Genomic DNA, 23,263 nt, shown 5'->3' with positions numbered 1-23,263 from the left:
GAGCAATCCGGACTGGACTAAGTTACTGGAATTAAGACTTATTCTATGCATCTGCTCTCCCACAATATGGCGCTGGGAGAGAAGTAAACAGCTTCTACACAGCTGCCTCCAGTTCAGCTAATAAACTGTAGGACTTGCTCCTGATTGGAGGAGAGCAGCGTACTCGGCGTGTGGGCAGCCGAGTTAGGATTGGCGGAGGAGGACTATAAAGGAGGAGAGAGACGGCATTCACCAGGAACATCTATGGGGAACATCTAAGGGAACCCGTGCAGCCCCCGAGAGAACCGGCCGGCGGTGTGCCGCTCCCCTGCGGAAGTGGGGAATGCGGCCAGGGGGAACTGCCCTTCCACGGAGGTGGAAGGGATAGTAGCCAACCCGGGAAGAACCAGCAGCAAACCCGGGGAGGGCCGAGCAGACGAAAGAACAGCGCAGGGTCCTGTGTCGTTCCTCCACGAAGACGGGGAGCGACAGGTGGGTAGGGAGAGAAGGAAGGTAGGTATGAATTTCATCAAGGAACAAAATATACCCTAAGTATTTTTTAGGCAATAATGTCCAAGAAGTAAGGAATTTAAATTCCAGGACTTTACAGTGCACGTCATCTGTGCTACTGCAGTGAGACAGTTGCCAGGAGCAACCAGCCTGCTGCTCCAGAGGAAGGCCAGGTGCTCGGAGGCATTGCTCTTACCAGCCTCACTGCAGGAGGTAGCAGTGGGTTTGAGACACTGACTCAGGGTTGTCCTGAAGAGTCAGGGCTTGCTCTGCACGTCCTCTGGAGCAGGCGGAGCCCATCCCATCACACACAGACCAGCTGCAGCTTTGTCACCACCCAACACTCTAAATTTGTTTGCTTCCCCTTACCATCCTCATAGCTTTCTGTCGCCATCTGCTTTCTGTGGCCAGAACAAGATTCCTGAGGCTGGGTAATGTGAGAAGGAAAGAGGCTTATTTGACTCATGGTTGTGTCCAAGGTTGAGTCCTCCTGGGCTGCAGTGGGCAACTGCATCATGGGGGGAGCATGTGCAAGACGGAGAGCAGTCACACGGTGAGACTGGAAGCAAGGAGGCTCAGGGCCAGGCTTGCTCTTTTTATAACAACCCACAGAACCAACCATATTAATCCATCCTGGGGATGGTGCCCCCAGTGACCTAGTTACCTTGCATTGAGCTCTGCCTCTTAAATGCTTACCTGCCTCAGTATTGCCACACTAGGGACCAAGCTTCTGGCCCTTGAAGCCTTGGGAGATGCATTAAAACCATACCCACACCATAGCCTGTTCCTGTCCCATACACAACAGATTAAGATATGAGCAATGAGAGAATATTTTTGAGGGCTTAATGTACACCAGATGCTACACGGCATGCTGAGAATATGACAGCCAGGCAGACCTGGTCCTCAGAGGTCATGGATAAAGATGGGCACGTAAATCAATGATGACACTACAGGGGGAAGGGCCATGTGATGGACAAGAACTTACAGGAATGAAGGAATAGTGTCTGAAGGGGAAGGCTGAATGGGCTGTTTTCTTGACATTTGCAGGCTGTGAGAGTTTCTTCAAGCCATCTTTTAGACAAGGAGCCAGAAAATGTTTTCTAGAAAGACCAGATGTTAAATATTTTAGGCTTTGTAAGTCATGTGGTCTTTCTCAGGCTACTCAGCTCTGCCATTGTAGCAGGAAAGCAGCAGTAGACAATACATAAATGAATGGGCATGTCTGTAATTGCAAAGACAGGTAGCAGATACATTTGGTTCATGGGCTGTAGTCTGCTCATCTGTGCTTCAAAGCAGTGGTTCTCAAACTTCACTATGCTTGTTATATTCTATTTAAAAAATCTGGAGCCCTAGGCAGGCATTAGGACACATTATGGGTAAGTCATTGCATCCCATATCAGAGTGCCGGGGTTTGAGTCCAGAGTCCAGCCCCTGATTCCAGCTTCCTGCTAATGCAGACCCCGGGGGGCAGCAGGTGGTAGCTTATATAATTGGGTCTCTGCTACCCACATGAGGGGCCTGGATTGGATGCTGGGCTCCTGGCCTTGGTCTGGGCATTTGGGGAGTAAACTAGCAGGTGGGAAGTGCCTCTTTCTCTGTTTCTCTAGGTCTTAAAAAAAATCTCAAATCCTGAGCCCTTCCCTGCTTTCACGAGCGTATATGCCTGTGTTCTTCACTAGTAGTTGGGATACACCCAGCATGTGAGCACCTGTGCTTCAGACACATTGCTTGCCCTGAGGAACCTTCTCAGACCTTCTCCGGCCTCAACAGTGATGACTAGATTTGGTGCTTCTGTACAATTCTCATAGCATCTATGCTTTCCTTAGAAGAGCCTTCGTCACTCTGGTATTAAATTCCTTCTTTAATCATTGGCTCCATTGATCATAAACTCCATGAATGCAGGAACCATGTCTGTCTTATCTGTTGATCTATATTCATACTTAGTCCCCTAAAAGAAGATATTTAATAAGCGGGTTCATATGAATTACTAGGACTGATGTTTCCTGGTGGACAAGAGGGCTTATGTACATCTTGGTATCCACTGGGAGAGCTTCGGCTGCTTGGGGAAGGAGGTGGGTGATGGTGGGATAAGGGGAGCGGGAAAGCCTAGGAGAACCATCTCCCATCACACTTCCTTAAAAAGGGCTGCCACACCTGTGCCGCCCAGGGTGTTGTTGCCTCACCTCTGCATTCTACAAAAGCCAGGGTTCCCAGAAATGGCTGGGGCAGGAAAGAGCAAGGCAACAAGACAGGACCTGTGACCCTTTGATCTGGGAGCCCCTCTCCCGAGGCAGAGGAAGGCTCTGCAGGCAGTGAGCCACACTGTCAAGTGGAGGTGAGCGGGTGCTCTATTCTGGGATATTGCTCATAGCCCTTCCTGGAGTTCCCTCCCTTTATAAGAAATGGCATCTCCTTAATTTAAGTTAGTGACTCCAGGAGAAACGGAAGTGGAGAAGGGTGGAAGGGATCCTGTGGGGAGTGGATGTGGATTGTCCTGACCACGGCTTCCTCACACTTCCCACCTCCCATATGAACGCCTGTGCAGGTTTTTCCACACCGTACCTGTCTGCACATTTGTTCCTTCTTACTTCAGATGGGCATTATGCCTTTGCTTTGGGGTCTAATTACTTCATTTCCTACTACAGTGATCCTTAGTGGTGCTCCTGTCCTATCCCTGACTGGAATCACTCGGCTGCTATCTTAAGAACGGATTCTATTGCCTGAGGTTGTGGGTAACCAAGGTGTTGATACCTGGGATGGCACAAATAACCATCCACTGCCATGCGACAGTGCGGCTCACTGCCTGCAGAGCCTTCCTCTGCCTCGGGAGAGGGGCTCCCAGACCAAAGGGTCACAGGTCCTGTCTTGTTGCCTTGCTCTTTCCCGCCCCAGCCATTTCTGGGAACCCTGGCTTTTGTAGAATGCAGAGCTGGGGCCCCGGAGTGCAGAGGGAAAATGTTCCCTTTCTCTTCTCTAACTCCTGCTCTTGCAGCTGCTCCCCACTGAAGCGCTGAGCCACTGTAGGGCAGCCAAGAGAGCGTTGCAGAAGGGTTTAGCATTGGCCAACATGGAATGGGCTCTTGGCCTATGGCTTCATCACTTCTAGGTGGGGTTGCCAGATAAAATATAGTATGTTCCATGCAACACATGGTAGATACTTACATTAAAAAGTAATTTGTTGTTTATCTGAATACAAATTTATCTGGGCTCCTTATACTTATTTTGTGCTAAATCAACCCTGACCTTGGGCCACTCATCATGGGTCCACTGCTGTGGCTGAGCGAGTTCTCCAGAGACTGCCTGGCCTTGTCTTCTGCTTTAGGGAGCCTTCCACTTACCTCTTTCAGGGCAGATAGTTAACAGATTATTTTCCTGTGAAGACCTCCTGGGGTCTACCTGTCCTGATCATGCTAACCGGCAGAATTGAAGAGATTTCAATTAGGTGGAAGGTTTCCCTACCCCAGTCTCCTAGAGAATTCATAATCATTTTCCCCAGAGGAGCTAGGGCCCTTCATTGCCGGGAGCACACCCCCCGGTTCCTCACACCCTCTGTCCAGGCGCTCCTTTCATTACAGACAGGTTGTAATTTGGAGGGTTTGTGGTGGTGGTTGTTTTTGTGTAGTGTGTGGTCAGCACAGTGTGTATGTTTAGAGAAGCAGGTGGGAGACTGTGGTGGGCTGTGGGGGTGACTTCCTTTCCAGGCTCATCAATCCCCATATATACAAACACCTGGTTTCCTAACACTGCGGTTACCAGAGTGAGGTCACTTGCCTGTCACTGGAGGTTTATGGGAAGCAGAGCCCTGCAGGGCACACCCAGCCTGACCCTCAGCGGGGTGACATATGCCTGCTGTGTGTGTGGTTGTTGACCAGGCTCCAGCAGGAAGGCGGCTTTCAACAGAGTTGGGAGTTTAGATAACTACATGTCTTGAGGAAGGACCCACAATATTGTCTTGGCTGGCAGGCCTCCTGGTCTCTAAGGATGCTGGAAAGGGCATTAGGTTGACAGCCCCAGGAGTGTCAGTATCTGAACCAGGTAATGGACACAAGTGACCGTGAGGGTTACGTAGACGAGTGAGTTAGTGAAAACAGCTGGCAGAGAGAGCAGCACCAGGAACACTGGTGGCTGGTTTTCATCCCGCATCCATCCTATGTTGGGTGCTGTTTCGAGTTCTTTACATACAGTAAACTTAGTCATTCACTGTAACAAAAAGGTTTGAAAGTCAATGCTGCTACTTTTAACGTTGGAGGAACAGGAAGGCTGAATAACTTAGCAGAGGTCAGGTAGCAGAGTTGGTGGTAAGCCAGATTCAAACCCAGGGAGCTGGCTGCAGGGTGCACAGGAGCCCAGGGCCATGTCCCACCACCTTGCCTGCCTTCAGGGGAGAAAGGAGTGAGGAGGACTCAGGCAAACTAGAAAACAGCACGACGCTCTCCGAAGAGGGCGCTGCTTTTCTGCACGGCCTCTGGTGTTTCTAAATCTTTTTTTTTTTTTTTTTAAGGGTACAATAATCTGAAAGTTTAGGGGGAAATCTTCTGATTACTCCGTGTGCCTACAGTTAGTTTTTGAAGTAAACACTTGGGTGGTCCCACGTGGAGCGGGGTGGATTCTGCCTAGGCATGCCCAGTTTGAGATTCTGATGAACCCCTCAGGACAGGTAGATGCTGTCCTGGAGATTCCCCCTTTTAAAGAAATGGTTATTTTTTAAGATCCTCTTGTTTTCTTCAGAGACCTTGCTAATACAGATTGAATATCCCTTATCTACAATGCATGGGACCAGAAATTTTTCAGATTTCTGAGTTTTTTGGATTTTGAAATATTTGCATAGACTTTACTGATTAATCATCCCTAATCCAAATATCACATATTCTCTAAGATTTGAAGTTTTTGGAGCATAATGTACACTCAAAACATTTTGGGTTTAAGATTTTTGGATTAGGGATGCTCGGTCTATATTACTTGGTCAAGGAGAGCCTATTTTAAAATATTTGTTTATATTAAGGAAACAGATTTCATGTAACCCATGTGCACAATTTTAAGAACATAATGACACTTCCCAGATTCTCTTCTTCCCTCCCCCCTCCTCCTTCCTTTCTTATTTTTATTTTAATTTTTGCAGCGACATAGGTTCAGTTGACTTTATTATCACGTGCTTTCCCCTCCACTAGATGAAGAATTCAGTGAGTAGGAAGTAGCAAGACCACTGTAAGGAGACCTTCTTCATAGCCAGTTCCAGTGACTCCTGTAGTATTCACAGCCCCTTGCTCTCTGTTCTTTCCTGACAGAGTGTCCCAAGGGCCCTGACATCCTGGTGGTCCTGCTTTCAGTGATGGGGGCCATTTTGCTCATTGGCTTTGCCTTGCTGCTCATCTGGAAGCTCCTCATCACCATCCATGACCGGAAAGAGTTTGCTAAATTTGAGGAAGAACGAGCCAGAGCGAAATGGGACACCGTAAGAGTTTGGGCTGGGCTGGGTGTTTTCTTGAGTCCTTATCCCCAGACGGAGGCAGCAGGTGCTAAGGGTCAGAGTCAGGGTCAGGGTCAGCCAGCAGCATCGTTGAGCAGTTGGTCTCTGTGCTGGAAAGGGGAGATGTTGACTCCTTAGCCTTCTTGCAAACCTGATTCTCTATGCCACACAGTAACCACAGGCCATGTCACTGAGGACTGATCAGGTGCAGCTCTGCTCTGACACTGTGGAAAATGAAAGAGAAACCTATTCTCCAATGGAGGCAGACGTCACCAGTATATGTTATGGTTGTGTACACTAGTATACAAAAATTCATGGAAAAATGGAATTAAAAAATCATGCAAAAATTTCACAAGTATTTATTTATTTGAGGGGTAGCCCCAAATGCTGCAATAGCCAGGGCTGGGCTAAGTAGAGACTGGGAGGTGGGAACTCAACTCAGGTCTCCTACATGGGTGGCAGGAACTGAATCACTTGAGCCATCATTGCTGTGTCCCGGGGTGCGCACTAGCAGAAAGTTGGATTCAGGAGCTGGAGGCAGGTATGGAACGCAGGCCTTCTGATATGGGACATAAGCACCCTACCTGCCACGTCAAGTGTCCACTGTTGCCACAAACATGTTAAAGCCCCTCATGGTTGACATTTACTGAGGATTTACCACATGCCAGGAGTGCTTCCAAATGCTTTTTTTTTTTTTTAAAGATTTATTTATTTACTTGAAAGTCAGAGTTACACACAGAGAGAAGGAGAGGCACAGACAGAGAGAGGTCTTCCATCCGCTGGTTCACTCCCCAAATGGCCGCAACGGCCAGAGCTGGGCCGATCTGAAGCCAGGAGCCAGGAGCTTCCTCCAGGTCTCCCATACAGGTGCAGGGGCCCAAGGACTTGGGTCATCTTCTGCTGCTTTCCCAGGCCACGGCAGAGAGCTGGATCAGAAGTGGAGCAGCTGGGTCTCAAACCGGTGCCCATATGGGATGCTGGCACCACAGGGGGTGGTTTTACCCACTGTACCACAGTGCTGGCCCCCCAAGTACTTTTTACATATTAGCTTATCTCTACGTGGAGTCTTCAAAAAGTCCACAGAAATGTGTATATGAAGAACCGAGCGAGGCTTGTGCTGTGGTGCGCCGGCATCCCATTTGGGCGCCGGTTTGAGACCTGGCCACTCCACTTCCAATCCAGCTCTCTGCTATAGTCTGGGAAAGTGGTAGAAGATGGCCCAAGTCCTTGGGCCCCTGCACCCACGTGGAAGACCCGGAAGAATCTCCTGGCTCCTGGCTTCAGATCGGCGCAGCTCCAGCCATTGCGTCCAATTAGGGAGTGAACCAGCGGATGGAAGACCTCTCTCTCTGCCTCTCCTCTCTCTATGTAACTCAGACTTTCACATATATGAATAAATCTTTAAAAAAAAGAAAAAGAGAAAAACCATGCATGAATTAAAAATTATTTTGCACCAAAATAAACTTAGCTTTTAATTCCATTTTTCCATGAACCTTTTTGAAGTCCCCGCACTGAACAACCCCCTGTGCTGGGCAGGGTTCTTGTTCCCACTGCACAGATAAGGAAATGGCACAGAGAAGTGGTCGGCCCATTTGTAGGAGGGAGTTAGGTGACCATAGGAGTCCCTTTCTTGGCTGATCTGTTAGAAACCAGCGCCAAGATGTCATTCATTCCACCTCATTTGCTTCTTTTTCCTCAGGTGATGAGAGGGGAGCCTCCAAATCAGACTGCTGTCTGGCCCCCTGCAGCACATCCTGATTTAATCCAATCTAAGAAGCATTTCTTGGGAGCTTTCTGGATGTGCTTAATTATGCTCTATTCTCTTTCAGCTCATCTTCTGCAACGTAACTTTTCTTTGCTGGCTATCTGACTTCCTAAATGTCCAGGGTTAGGCTGGAAGTCTGTTTCCCTTTGCATGGTGACCCCAGGGCTTTGTAACCAACCATCCCATGAGACTGAGACATTTCTCTTAGGACAGTGTAACACATCCTGCACGTCAGAGATACACAAGGATGTGCTGGGTTTCTTGAAGCTCCCGTTGAGGACTACTCATTATGGAATTTGTTGCTTTTTGCTAGGAAATAATTTGGGAAACCTAGTAAGGGTCATTTCTCTGGTAATGGGAAAGTTTTGTGGATAGTTCTTAGAGAGATGAGATGAAAACAAATTATCTGAACAAAACCATACTCTGTTCTGGCCAGCACCTGCCTCATTGCTTTCTTACCGATACCTGTCTGCTGTCACCATAGGGGAAAAAGGAGAGAAGTGCCAGAAGAGAGTGTGGGGGAGGGGAGAGAGGCTGGGGAAAGCGGCACCAGAGAATGTTTCAGAAGTTCCAGAAGGCGCTGGCCTGGATTTAAGCTGGTGGAGACAGTGGCAGGATGGCATGCCACTTCTCCCGCCTCTGTGTCCACTCCCGTCTCACCTGTGAGTGCAGCGAGCACTCCCCTGCTGCCTGATGCTGTGTTCCAGAGCAGGTGTCGCAGGCAAACTTCTCAGATGAAGCAGGCAAGGGCTGAGGCATTCTTCTGTTCTCTCCACAGGCCAACAACCCGCTGTATAAGGAGGCCACGTCCACCTTCACAAATATCACCTACCGGGGTACCTAGTGACCAGACCACACCCTCCGATCGCTCAGACCATGCCAGGATGGCGGGTGTTTCTGCTGTCAAGTTTACGGAGGACAGCTGTGTGTGTAGGGGGGTGTCTCTGGGTGTGTGTCCGTGAGAGAGTGCAGTGTGAGTGTGCGTGTATGTGTGGGGAGGGTGGGGGAAATGTGTAACTTAAAACTTGTGACGTGTCAGGTGAGCACGGCCCCTCCGCTTTTGTCCTCAGAGTGCCGCCTGCAGGGATTCTGCCTGCTTAGCTTGAGGGTGCGTTCTGAGCTGAGCAGGTGTTCTTCATTACCTCAGAGAGACGCCAGATTCCCCCCGGGCCCCTTCCCCTGAAGAAATGGGCGGGTCTGAGGCTTCTCGTTGCAGAGGGAAGGATGCCCAGCCTGGGCCCCACCCCGAGTTCCTGTGCTTCTTCAGCCGACTCCCAGCAGCCAGGGTGGGAGGGACTGGTGCCATCACCTCACGCTGGTCCCGTCGTCAGGGGAGTCCTTGTCACCTGACTCTCTGACCTGTGAGAGTGAAGCTAGCGGGGCCACTCAGGGCTCACACATGGCCCGAGGGCAGTGCCAGCATAGTCAGAACCCTTTGGGTTTGCCTGTGGGCAGCGCTACCCTAGAGGTTTGTTTAGAAGACGCGTGTCACCCTCAGACCAGCACCACCTCCTTACCTCCTACTTCCATGCCCCCCGTCGTAGATGTTTGCTGTGTACTGGGATTTCTCTCACAACCAAATGCTTTTCCTCCAAGGGAGAGCGCTGTGATTAGAGCCAGCAGTCTGGCCCTGCGCTTCAGGCCTCTGCCCTTGGTCCAAGGTACCACCGCCACACCCACCCCTCAGCTCTGTGTGCTACTCCATGGATGGGAGTGATTGCATTTTCTACCTCTGGTGTCTGGTGAAGGAATCCTCCCGTGCGTCTGCTGGGTGTAAGCGCCAGGATGGAGTGAAGGGCCAGCCCTGCATCGCTGTGGCTACTTCTCCCGGGGGCTGCACAACCTCCTTGTAGTTCAGTTTTTAATCTGCGAGGCCATGGTGCAGTTTTATTTTGTTTCTCTCACTGGGGCACCTGAAACCACATGAGGTTTGTACAACTGAAAGGAACATGTGCATAGACACACTTGCATTATTTTTGCAATTTTATTTGATGACAAAGAAGGAGAGCCTGAACAGCCGTGAAGACTTGGAGGGATACAGACACTCCCATTCAGCATCACTCATAGTAAGTCACTGCCCAGTTGCTGGGTCTGTGAGGAGCTCTGTCTTCCCAGAAGCCTATGGGCATGGATTTACGGACACACTGGACCTTTCCTAAGGAGGAGGGACTTTTCTTTTGTCTCTACAATAGCAATTGCTCCGTTAGTGTTGCCATCCACCCAACGTTAAAAATCACCACCCTGCCACCCCAAGAAAGGGGAAAGACCAATAAATGGTGATCTGATGATCAAAAACCCTGGGTCCTGGCCTCTGTGTTGCAGCTAACACAGCTTTAACCTTCAGGAAGGCAAATCACTTTCTTCTCCCCAGGACTCAGTTTTCTAGTTTGCAGATGGAGTTGAACCAGCCAGTCTTGAAGATCTCTCTTAGTGTCAACATGCTAAGATGCTGAGACGTACCGTGGCAGGAGACATACAGTTAAGCTTCTGTGGGATATTGACAATAGTTTCTTTTTAAGCTGGGAGATTAGAGAGACCTGGCTTTGGCAAGAGCAGATGTCATTCCATATCACCTTTCTCAATAGCAGTCTTACATCCTGTCCTCTCCTGGAACCCCTTCTCCAACTTTTGGTAGCAGGTACATCTCCTGATGTAGCACCTCAGCTCCACTTGTTGTTTCTTAATTCACATAGCACTCATTTGCATCCACATATTAGGGAAGACAAATTAGCAAGTAGCCCATTCGCATGTTAACACTGAGAATGAGACTTGGAATTAAGAAGGAGGCAAATGACTGAACCCTGACTTGCCTGCACGTTGCCTCCTACTGTCAAGGGTGGGAATATGGTAGAAGGATAAACAGGGAGGAGGGATGATCGAAAATTCAGGAAGTTTAGAAACTACCTTCAACCTCCAGCTAAGGAGGCCGAGCTCATGGGAGTAGTAGTGCGACGTTTTCTTTCTGTAAGATGGCTTATGTGAAACTCCAATGAAGCTGGCGCCACGGCTCACTAGGCTAATCCTCCACCTTGTGGCGCCTGCACACCGGGTTCTAGTCCTGGTCGGGCGCCGGATTTTCTGTCTCAGTTGCCCCAGCCAACTCTCTGCTGTTGCCCGGGAGTGCAGTGGAGGATGGCCCAAGTGCTTGGTCCCTGCACCCCATGGGAGACCAGGAGAAGCACCTGGCTCCTGCCATCGGATCAGCGCGGTGCGCCAGCCGCAGTGCGCTGGCCGCGGCAGCCATTGGAGGGTGAACCAATGGTGAAGGAAGAGCTTGCTTTCTGTCTCTCTCTCTCTCACTGTCCACTCTGCCTGTCAAAAAACAACAACAACAACAAAACAAAACAAAACAAAAAAACTCCATTGAAGGAGAGAGAAAGTGTATGCAAAGGCTGGAAGAATGAGGAGGGATCTTTTCTGAGCTGCTTGAATGAGGCTCATAGATCATGAAGACCAGTGCTGTTTGTCATCATGTGGGGCTCACTGTGGCTATGCTCATGGGCAGCAGATGCCAGCCTGGCGTAGGAGGAACTGACTAGCATCCCAGCCTTGGATAACACGGTGCAGTGGACTGTGCTCTGCTGCTTTGGAGACACTGTATGTCCAGTCTCAGGGTCTGTGGACAGCAACGGGAAACTGAACATTCCTGACAAGTTGTCATATTGAGGCAGTTCTTTACCTCTCAGATGTTTCTAGGCCATCCATGATTTCAAGATACTTGTCTTTGTTATTCTTGGTTGAAATTGGCTCAGTGCCTTCCTGTCTTCCTAACCACCTTCTGTGTTTGAATTGTGCAACAGTGAATTAAATGTGCTTTCCAAAAAGAGTTGACCTATGGCTGGCTCCCCAGTGCTTCCTGTGTTATTTCTGTTTCTTTTGGGTGAAAAGAATAAGTGTCATTGCTTTATAAAACATTAGTTTAGAACAAACATGTTTTCAAATATAACAGAATGATGACCACTACAGGAACTGAAGCTAGCTTCAGAATCCAGAGTTTCTCTTTACATAATATTTTCACAATTACTAGGCTGTACCTGTTCTAAGAATTTGAGTTTTTTTTTTTTTTTTTTAAAGTCAGAGTTAGAGAGAGGGAGAGGCAGAGATCTTCATCTGCTGGTTCACTCCCCAGATGGCTGCATTGGCCAGGGCTACGCCAAGGTGAAGCCAGGAGCCAGGAACTTCCTCCAAGTCTCTCATGTGGGTGGCAAGGTCTCAAACGCTTGGGCCATCTTCTGTTGCTTTTCCCAGGCCATCAACAGGGAGCTGGATTGGAAGTGGAGCAGCTGGGACGCAAACTGGCACCCATATAGGTGCTGGCATCACAGGCAGTGGCTTTACCCACTATGCGACAATGCTGGCCCTGAAATTTTTTTCAAGATTTATTTATTTGAAAGTCAGTATAACACACTAAGTGTGGTTGGGGAGAGATGGGGAGAGAGAGAGAGAGAGATCTTATGGCCACAATGGTCAGGACTGGACCAGGCTGAAGTCATGAGCCTCTTTGGGTCTCCCATGTGATTGGCAGGGGCCGAACACTTGAGCCATATCCCACTGCTTTCCCCAGACCATTAGCAAGGATCTGGATTGGACGTGGAGCAGTCAGGACATGAACTGTTGCCTATATGGGATGCTGACATTTCTGGTGGCAGCTTTACCGCTATATCACAACACTGAATTTGATTTTTTTAAAGACTGTTTTATTTAGACTACTAGGAATTTGTACAGTCTCAACAGGCTGTCCGTGTAATTTAGGTTTTGTTTGTAGGAAGCATAAATGGGTATAAGAAAGGTTTAATGGAAAGTGGAGCAGCAGTGTCAATATCACCTGGAAACTTGTCAGAAATGAAGGTGGACAGGCTCCACCCAGGACTCCACTCATGTGTTACTGACAGGACTGCGTTCTGTGAAATGCGTTATTGTGTGATCACCAGAGTGCACTTCCACGACCCCAGAAGGTGTATATCGACCACCTGACATGGCCTTGATGCCATCAAGAGGCACAGTGAACAGATGTACGAGGCTGCCGCCAGCATACCTCGGCAGACTGTTTCACAGTTACCTTAAAATGTAGTACACTCTAAAATAATGATCAAAAGTCTTTATCAAGTATGTTACGACTTCAGCACGGTAGCTTTGGTTATACCAGCATCACCACAAACACATGAGTAACCTGTTGGACTGCAGCTTTAAACAGCTATGATGTCATTGGGTGATAGGAATTTTTCAGCTCATTGTAGTCTTTTGGGGCCATCATCCTATAAGTGGTCCGTCACTGATGGAAATGGCATTATTGGTGCCTCACTAGCAAATCAGAAGACCCACGGTGGGCCAGTAATCCGTGCTTTAATAAGCCTTGCTGGTTGTTCTGTTGCGTGGTTGTGATTGAGAACGACTGGAGTCACCTGCGTCCTCTGGCTTGGGAATTTAACTTCACTTGGTTACTGTGTAGTTAAGGACATAGCTTAGCGGTAGATTCGGCAAACCAAACCTCTGTCTACTCCAAATGAAAACCTCCCCCCTTATTTATGAAATTAGACATTGTATTCAGAATACATCTGTGCAGAGCAGTGCAACTGAGTCACAGTAATTCCACTTGCTAACTTTTCATTGTAGAAAATCTACTTTTGATCCATTTTCCAAGTGACCTTGGGTTTCTCATACTTACAGCCCATGGAGGGAAAAACAGGATATTTGGCTTAAGAAAACTTTTTATGAGTATCAAGTTGAAAGCAAGGAAATATTCTTACAGAATTTATTCACAGGAGTTAGGTATTAAAGTCTGAATTTTTTTTTTTTTTTTTTTTTTGACAGGCAGAGTGGACAGTGAGAGAGAGAGACAGAGAGAAACGTCTTCCTTTGCCGTTGGTTCACCCTCCAATGGCCTCTGCGGCCGGCGCGCTGCGGCCGGTGCACCGCGCTGATCCGATGGCAGGAGCCAGGAGCCAGGTGCTTTTCCTGGTCTCCCATGGGGTGCAGGGCCCAAGCACCTGGGTCATCCTCCACTGCACTCCCTGGCCACAGCAGAGGGCTGGCCTGGAAGAGGGGCAACCGGGACAGAATCCGGCGCCCCGACCGGGACTAGAACCCGGTGTGCCGGCGCCGCTAGGCGGAGGATTAGCCTAGTGAGCTGCGGCGCCGGCCCTAAAGTCTGAATTATTAACATCATCCTATAAGATTCCAGAATGAGACTTTAGAATTTGTGACTTCACTTTTTGCTATTTAAAATTTACTCAGCACTGACAGCATGGGATTGAAGTACTTTGTAAAACTTTTGTAGCATAATCTTTGCCTTTGAGTCTTAAGTTCCTTGCTTTATATACTTTTTTTTTTTTTTGACAGGCAGATGGACAGTGAGAGAGAGAGACAGAGAGAAAGGTCTTCCTTTTTGCCGTTGGTTCACCCTCCAATGGCCGCCACGGCCGGCACGCTGCGGCCGATGCACCGTGCTGATCTGAAGGCAGGAGCCAGGTGCTTCTCCTGGTCTCCCATGGAGTGCAGGGCCCGAGAACTTGGGCCATCCTCCACTGCACTCCCTGGCCACAGCAGAGAGCTGGCCTGGAAGAGGGGCAACCGGGACAGAATCCGGTGCCCCGACCGGGACTAGAACCCGGTGTGCCTGCACCGCAAGGCGGAGGATTAGCCTAGTGAGCTGCGGCGCCGGCCACTTTATATACATTTTTAAAAACAATACAATGCATGACACTGTAGGAGGATCACGTGAGCTGGCACTGTGGTGCAGCAGGTTAAGCTGTGAGTGCTGGTTTAGGTCCTGGCTGCGCTGCTTCTGGGCCAGTTCCCCGCTAACGTACCTTGGAAGGCAACGGGAGATGGCCCAAGTACTTGGGCCCATGCCACCCATGTGGGAGACCGTTATGAAGTCCCTGGCTTCAGCCTAATGCAGACCCAGCTGTTGCAGCTATTTGGGGAGTGAACCTGCAGATGGAAGATTCTCTTTCCCTCTCTTTCACTCTTTCAATTAAGTAGTTAAAAGTAAAGATCACATGAACATAGACTGAGTCCTTTCGTGGTGAAATTGGTGACATTCGCTGTGATTCACATCTGTGAACTGGTGGCTAAATGAATGGGAATGGAGAAATGAAATGCTTCATTTAAACCACATTTGAGGTCCTTTAGCACCTGGCCTCTGTAGTCTGAACTCTATAGTCACAGAGCCGTCTAGTGACCAATTACAAGCAGGTTGGGAATTGCTCTGCACTGGTTCACACTGATGGGGTGGAAGAAAGCACATGCTTTGCAAGTGAGCCACTTAAAATGGTTTTAATTTGATTTTGTAATACGAGTTTCTGGAAATAGATATTTCTAATTTGTTTTAGTTTGGTTAAAGCATGCAAGTGGGCATTCTCAGATGCTTGTGATTAGGGTATGTCACTAAATAAAAATTTAAAAATCCACTTAAGATGGCTGCCTAAAGATGGTTTACATGGTAAAGGAAAGTTAAGAGGTTAGAAATGATTGCCTTCCTTGTAGGTGTTAAATGTCATAGTGATGTCCTTCTAACTCCTTGCAAGGAGGGAACACTTTTTATTAGCTTTATTTGCAGACTATCAATGTATTTACAGACAAGACATAAAAGAATGAGTAGAGAACAACGTTTACAAAATTTAAGAGCCTTTAAGCAAAATGTTTAGCAGTGTCTCCAGAAAATAACTTTGTAAGGAAAAAGTTTCACAATTGCATTTTACCTAGTGTATTAGTAGAGTTTTCCAGTGACTCATACACAATTGGCATGATTCTTTGGAGAGGTCAGGGCAGTGGGTGTGTAAATATCACTTTGGTGGCTATTGGAAGTACTCTTAAAAAAAAAAAAAACAGGAAAACTATTGATAGTGTATACTGGACTTCGCTTTTCCTAACCTTATAATTACCACTCAGACAGAGATCGCTAATTGTGCCCCAGTATCTGTTTTCTCTTTCTCAGATAGGATTTGCACTGCTAAGTTTTTAAAAAAATATTTGTTTTTATTTATTTGAAAGACAGAGATAAAGAGAGAGGCAGAGCTAGAGAGAGAGTCTTCTATCCACTCGTTCACTCCCCAGATAGCTGCAATGGCCAGAGCTGTGTCAATCCGAAGCCAGGACCAGGAGCTTCTTCTGGGTCTCACATGTGGGTGCAGGGGCCCAAGCACTTGGGCCATCTTCTATTGCTTTCCCAGGCCATAGCAGAGAGCTGCATCGAAGCAGAGCAGCTGGGACACAAACTGGCACCAATATAGAAGCCAGCGCTGCAGTCTAGGGCTTTAACCCACTGTGCCATGGTGCAGGCCACTGAACTGCTAAGTTTTATTTGGGCACATGGCTACCCAGGAACAATACCGTTTCCTCTTCTCCCATATGCCTAGAAGTGCTACATTCTTCTCCTAGACAATGAAATGTAAATGAAAGAAGTATATGCAACTTCTAGTAAATGCCAGTTAAGGGAAGGAGCAAGACTTTTTCTCCCTTTCCTTCGTTCTGCAAATTAGAATACAGTGGTAATAGCTAGAGGTTAAAGCAGCCATCATAGATCAAGATGTGACCTAGAAGTTCTTAGTTATCCATAACTGCCTAAGAAATTACTCCATAACTTGGCAGCTTGAAACAATGAACATCATCTTCCAATTACTGTGGTCAGGAATTCAGGAATGGCTTAGTAGGGTGGTTCTTTTTTATTTTTATTTTTTTATTCTTATTTTTTTGACATGCAGAGTGGACAGTGAGAGAGAGAGACAGAGAGAAAGGTCTTCCTTTGCCGTTGGTTCACCCTCTGATGGCCGGCGTGGCCGGTGCGCTGCGGCTGGCACACCACACTGATCTGATGGCATGAGCCAGGTGCTTCTCCTGGTCTCCCATGGGGTGCAGGGCCCAAGCACTTGGGCCATTCTCCACTGCACTCTCTGGCCACAGCAGAGAGCTGGCCTGGAAGAGGGGCAACCGGACAGAATCCAGCACCCCGACCGGGACTAGAACCTGGGGTGCCTGCGCTGCAAGGTGGAGGATTAGCCTAGTGAGCCGCGGCGCCAGCCAAGTAGGGTGGTTCTGACTCAGAATCTCTCATGAGGTTGTAGTCAAACTGTTGGCCAGGACTGTAGTCAACTGAAAGCTCAAAGAGGCTAAAGCAGCTTTTTTGGGATGGTTTGCTCACATGGCTGTTGGCAGAAAATATTAGTTTCGTGCTGCCTGTTGACAACAGCCCTCAGTTCCTCACCACTCGCACATCTCCATAGACTGCTTGAGTGTCTGTGTGACAAGTAATCTGGTTTCTCTAAGTGAGTATACAAGGGGGAGCCAGGAGGAAGACACACCATTACTTCTGCTACACCTGATTCATTCACTATAAGTAGTTCACCAAATCCAGCCAACATTAGAGGGGCTAGGAATAGATGTCACCTCTTAAAGAGAGAGGTATTATAGACAGAACTATTGCCTATCAAACCTGTGAATATGCTACACTCAGGGAATAAAGGATTTGTTGATGTGATTAATGATCTTGAGATAAGGAGATTATCTTGGATTTATCTGGGGCAGTTCAATATAATCACAAGAGTCCCTCTGAGAGGAGGCAGGAGGGTTACAGCAGGAATGAGAGAAGGAAGTGTCACGGTGGAAGCAGGTCTGGGTGCCATGGCCATGGGTCAAGGAATGCAGGTAGCCTGTAAAAACTGCAAAAGGCAGGGAGTGGATTCTCCCTCCATAGGAATAGACTTCATTCTGGCTCTGTAAGACCCTTTGATTTTAGCCCTTTAGGACTCATTCTGTACTCCTCATCTCCAGAAATGTAAGATAATACATATGTGTCATTTTAAAAGTTTTTAATTATTTTTTAAAAGATTTATTTATTTATTTGAAAGGCAGAGTTACAGAGAGAGAGGAGAGACAGAAAGATCTTCATCTGCTGGTTCACTCCCCAAATGACCACAACGGCCAGAGTTGGGCTGTTCTGAAGCCAGGAAGCCAGGAGCTAGGAGCCAGGAGCTTCTTCTGGGTCTCCCACATGGGTGGCAGGGGCCCAAGCACTTGGGCCTTGTTCTGCTGCTTTCCCAAGCCATTAGCAGGGAGCTGGATCAGAAGTGGAGCAGCTGGGGCTTGAACTGGCATTCCTATAGGATGCTGGTGTCACAGGTGGCGGGTTTACCCACTACGCCACAGTGCCAGCCCAATTTGTGTTGTTTAAGCCACTGTGTGTGTGTGTGTGTGTGTGTGCATTTACAGCAACAAGCATTTGTGGATGTGTTTTGAAACCACCACCACTCACCCTCTCACCACAAATTATTTATAGTTCTCCCACGTACAAAATAAGCTCACTCCTCCCAAGGTCCTGGAGTCTAACCCCATTATAGCAGCAACTCCAAGTTCAGACTCTTATCCTCTGAATAGGTCCAGGGACAGATGAGGTTTTCTTGGGTGTAATTACTTAAATACAGTTACTCAAGTATGTACTTCTCAATCTGAAGTTCTGTGACCTCAAGAAAAAAAGTCATGTACTCCTTTCGCACAAGAACCAACGTAAAATGGTGGGATAGGCAAGATGACTGTGACAGACACTCCTGTCCCAACAGGTAGGGAACAGGAGACATACAGCAATCATTGGTCCACAGCAATTCTTTTTTTTTTTTTTTTTGACAGACAGAGTTAGACAGTGAAAGAGAGAGACAGAGAGAAAAGTCTTCCTTTTCTGTTGGTTTACCCCCCAAAATGGCTGCTATGGCTGGCGCACTGCACCAATCCGAAGCCAGGAGCCAGGAGCCAGGAGCTTCCTTCTGGTCTTCCATATGGGTGCAGGGCCCAAGCACTTGGGCCATCCTCCACTGCCTGCCCAGGCCACAGCAGAGAGCTGGACTGGAAGGGGAGCTACCGGGACAGAACCCGGTGCCCCAACTGGGACTAGAACCCGGGGTGCCAGCGCCGCAGGCAGAGGATTAGCCTAGTGAGCCGAGGAGCCAGCCTGCTCCACAGCAATTCTGATACCCACGTGGGCACAGGTTTGCAGTTTACATTCCAAGTCTGGGAATAGTTCTCGATGGCTTTTGGCTCCAACCCCTGGGCTTTTGGGTTCATCTTCTGTGAAGAACAGATTCTACTTTGATCTTAGCCAAAAGGCCAAGAAGCGATCGGCTTCATCTTGTAAGTCATTCTTTACCTAGGAAAGGTATCATGTGTTTGCAGGTAAATAGTTTTCTCAGGCTGCTTCCTGCTTATAGAAACGTGGGCATTTAAAAAAAGATTTATATTATTTATTTGAAAGGCAGAGTTACAGAGTGAGATAGAGATAGAGATAGGGATAGGGATAGGGATAGGGATAGAGATAGAGATAGAGATAGATAGAGGGAGCGCTTCCATCTGCAATTCATTCCCCAGATAACTGCAGTGACCAGTGTTGGGTCAGACCAAACCAGGAGCTGGGAGCTTCTTCCAGTTCTTGGGCTATTTTCTGCTTTCCCAGGACATCAGCAGGGAGCTGGATTGGAAGTGGAGCAGCTGGGTCTCGAACCGGTGCCCATATGGGATACTAGCGCTGAAGTCTGGGGCTTTACTGGCTGCTACACACTATAGAAATGTGGACATTTTTGTACTTTCTAGCCCAAGCTGACAGTGTTTCTGATAATACAATTCTATTAAACTTTTGAGGTTCAGTCCATGAGATAAAAACCATATGCACAGATTGCTTTTGCTGAAAGACAAAGACTTTTTAGAAGCTGTATTATTTAAAAAAGAATGTGTGAGGCATGTGCTTAAAACATGGAGTCTTGTGTCTTATATAACAGAACTCTCAGGCACCACCCTTAAACAGTACTGGGATGAAAGCCACTAAAGCAAAGAAACAGAAGTGGCCTATGTCCCTGCAACGTTGGCTCCATACTGTTAGCCCCAAACTTCCTCTCAACCTCTTGAATGTGAGAGAGAAATAACACTCATCTGGGCTGGCTGCTTTTACTTGGGGATTTCCCGAGTGGGTAAAGTAGCCTAATCCTAACTAATATAGCTTTGGAGCTCTTGGGGGTGGTCGGAACTAATACGTACATAACTAGATAACTCATGAATGAATCTAGTACTCAAAACTGTGACTGTCCAGGATTGATTAAGCATCCATAGTCTGTTCACCAGCACACAAACTGAGCCCATGGTTGTATTTATTCATTTGAGGGTGACACTGTATGAATAAGTGGAAAATGAACTGACTCCTTTAATAGAGGTGAAATAAGAGGTGAGGGGTGCTGGCACTGTGGCGCAGGAGGATAATCCTCTACCTGCGGTACCAGCATCCCATATGGGTGCCAGTTCAAGTCCTGGTTGCTCCTCTTCTGATCCAGCACTCTGCTATGGCCTGGGAAAACAGTAGAAGATGGGTCAAGTCCTTGGACCCCTGCACCCATGTGAGAGACCCAGAAGAAGCTCTTGGATCCTGGCTTTGGATTGGCGCAGCTCCAGCCATTGTGGCCATTGGGGAGTGAACCAGCGGGTGAAAGACCATTCTCTCTGTCTCTACCTCTCCCTGTCTGCAACTCTACCTCTCAAATAAATAAATCAAATAATAATAATAAAAAAAGAGGTGAGGAGTTGGAGATGGAAGGCAGGTTGGGAATGTTTGCAAAAATGAAGGACAAACCTGATATGATCATCTCAATAGATACAGAAAAAGTATTTGAAAAATTCAACATCCTTTAAAAAATATATATGTTTCTATTTATTTATCTGAGAGGTAGAGTTACAGACACAGAGAGGGAGTGACAGAGAGAAGGTTTTCCCTTTGGCAATTCACTCCCCAAATGGCCCCAATGGCCGGAGCTGAGCCAATCTGAAGCCAGGAGCTAGGAGCTTCTTCCAAGTCTCCCACATGGGTACAAGGGCCCTAGCACTTGGACTATCTTCCATTTCTTTCCCAGGCATTAGCAGAGAGCTGGATTTGAAGAGGAGCAGCTGGGACATGAACAAGTGCCCATATGGGTTGTTGGCACTGCAGGCAGATACTTAGCCTACTGTGCCACAGTGCCAGGCCTCAATATCCTTTCATGATGAAAATGCTCAACAAATTAGACAGGGAAGGAATGCGTCTCAACACACTAAAGGCCATATTTGACAATTCCACAGATAACATCATTCCCAGTAGTGGAAGATTGAAGCCTTTCTTCTAAGATCAGGAATATGACAAGAATGCTTATTTCTACCACTTCTTTTCAACATCATACTGCAAGTTCTAGTCAGAGAAATTATACAAGAAAGAAAAGCCATCTTAATAGAAAAGGAAGAAGTGAAATGGTCTCTGTGCTCATGACACAATGTTATATGTAGAAAATCATCAAGAATCCATCAAAAAACTGTCAGACTATTAGGATTCAATTAGGTTGCTGATACAAAGCTAAGGTGCACAAACATCAACAGCACTCCTTTCTCTACATTAACTATGAGTTGTCAATAAAGGAATTAAGAAATTTCATTTACAATAACAGAAAAGGGTCTGAAAGATTTGTGTACTAACAGTTATAAAACAGGGGTACAGGCATTCAGCATAGTCAAGACACCACTCGAAATGCTTGCATTCCATATTGAAGTGCCTAGTTCAAATCCCAGCTCCTCTCTTGGTTCCAGCTTCCTGCTAACGTGCACCCTGAGAAGGCACAGTGATGGCTCAAGTAGTTGGGTCCCTGCCATTCATGTACCAGATTGAGTTCCTGGTTCCTGGCTTCAGCCTGGGCCAGCGCTGGCTGTTGTGGGCATTTGGGGAGTGAACCAGTGGATAGGAGATGTATATCTATCTATCTATCTCTGTCTCTGCCCACCCCCACTCTCTCTGCCTTTCAAATAAATTTTAAACATTTAAAAATAAAATTAAAAACTCTGATGAAATAAACTTAAGAAAGTGTAAATTAATGCAAATATATCCTCTGTTCATGAATTGGAAGAACTGATATTGTTCAAATGTCCATGCTACCTACAATGATCTACACATTCACAGCTATTGCTATGAATGTTTCAATGTCATTTTTCATAGAAAGGTGGAATGTGGAGAAGAGGGAACCCTTGCACACCACTGGTGGGAATGTAAGCTGGTACAGCCACTGTGGAAAATAGCGCATAAATGCCTTTAAAAAGTAACAATAGAATTACCATATGATCCAGCAATCCTATTTCTGAGTGTATATCCAAAGGAAATGAAGTCAGTATGTTGAAGAGATGCCTGCATCCCTCATTTTCATTATAGCATTGTTCACAATAACCAAGGTAGGGAGTCAAGTGTTCATCAGTAGATGAAAGGATAAAGAAAATGTGGTGTATATATATACACACATACACACACACACACAATATAGACAATACACACACTAGAATACCATTCAGCCTTGAAAAAGAAAATCCTGTATTATGACAACATGAAAGAACTTGGAGGACATTATGCTAAATAAAATAAGCCAAACACAGGAAAACAAATAGTTCATAATCTCACTTATATGTGGAATCCTAAAACATCAAACTCACAGAAGTAGACAGAAGAGAGATTAGCAGAGGCTTGGGGCTGGCATGGGGAGACGCTGTTCCAAAGGTGCAGTCTCTGCTGCTGATTTCGGCTTCCTCCTAGCACAAACGCGGGGAGGCTGTCAGCTTGCTCTCACCTGCCCCCTTGTGGGGATTTGAATTTGGCGCGTGCATCGCAGATGGCGCTTGAGTTCTCTCTTCCGGCCTCTCCGCTGTACCCCCCACCCCCGGGTGGGGGGGGGGATAATGTCTACAAAACGGGGTTGGGTTGGTTAAAGTTACACATGAACACAATAGAATCACGGAGGCTATTATACATTATAACATCCTTTAAGCACTACATAGACATTTTTTATTTCTCACAACTCTTAATGAGATAATTGAGACTGCAAAAGCACAGTTTGCTCAACTGCACCTAACGAATAGTCAGGACTTGAATGGTGACCTCTGCGGGTCACTGCAAGTAATTCACGGAGCGCTCAGACTGGATTATTCATACGAACACATGCAAAGAAACGACACTTTAAACCATGGGCTTTGGGGGGAAAACATTTTCAAAACACTCTTTACTGGATAGAGCCTTTACAAATCGAGTTTAGCAAGCTCTAAAACGTGTCCAGTTGCACCAGAATTGGATTTATATAACGTTTGTGGGGGCAAAATCCCCAGGGAAAGCCAGGGAAAACCGCGTGGATTCTTTTCTTTTGCCAATATCATTTCTACTGCAAGACGCAGGAAAAGCTGATAAAAAAGCGAACAAAAACCAAGGCAGCGTTAGTACCCCCGAAAGGCGGCCTGCGACCAAATGCAGCAGAGTAGTGGGCCAAGTGGTCTTGGTGCTGCAGTGCAACACCGACGAGCAGAAACCCACGTGAAATGTTTTCAAAACATGAGTGGAAGACAAAATTGAGAACGAACAGAGCTGCACGAAGAGCGGGGAGGAGGGCGCGAACCCAAGCTGGGCTTCGGCCGCCGCTGGGTCTAGCGCCCGCCGCGCCGGCCACGTGAGGTCACGGCCTTTATGAGGTGGGGCGGGGTGGGGCAGCCGGGCGCGGCCGCAGCGCTCTCCAGCC

The 23,263-nt window shown here is 47.4% G+C and overlaps 1 protein-coding gene across 3 annotated transcripts in view; it reads left to right on the top strand.

Annotated features, from left to right (window-relative positions):
* The window catches only part of ITGB3 (integrin subunit beta 3), a 62,819-nt gene extending 52,803 nt beyond the window's left edge, over positions 1–10,016 (top strand). Inside the window, 2 exon segments of one of the 3 annotated variants that reach the window (NM_001082066.1) lie at positions 5,775–5,941; positions 8,500–10,011. In NM_001082066.1, coding sequence (NP_001075535.1) covers positions 5,775–5,941; positions 8,500–8,565 — 233 coding nt within the window. In that variant the 3' untranslated portion in view covers positions 8,566–10,011. 3 annotated transcript variants of the gene reach the window in all.
* The last annotated feature ends 13,247 nt before the right edge of the window (positions 10,017–23,263 follow it).

Source organism: Oryctolagus cuniculus, chromosome 17, assembly GCF_051225735.1.
Source record: "Oryctolagus cuniculus isolate XC-2025 breed Fujian yellow rabbit chromosome 17, ASM5122573v1, whole genome shotgun sequence".
Classification (NCBI taxonomy): Eukaryota; Metazoa; Chordata; class Mammalia; order Lagomorpha; family Leporidae; genus Oryctolagus; species Oryctolagus cuniculus.
This window is presented reverse-complemented; position numbering and strand designations above follow the sequence as displayed.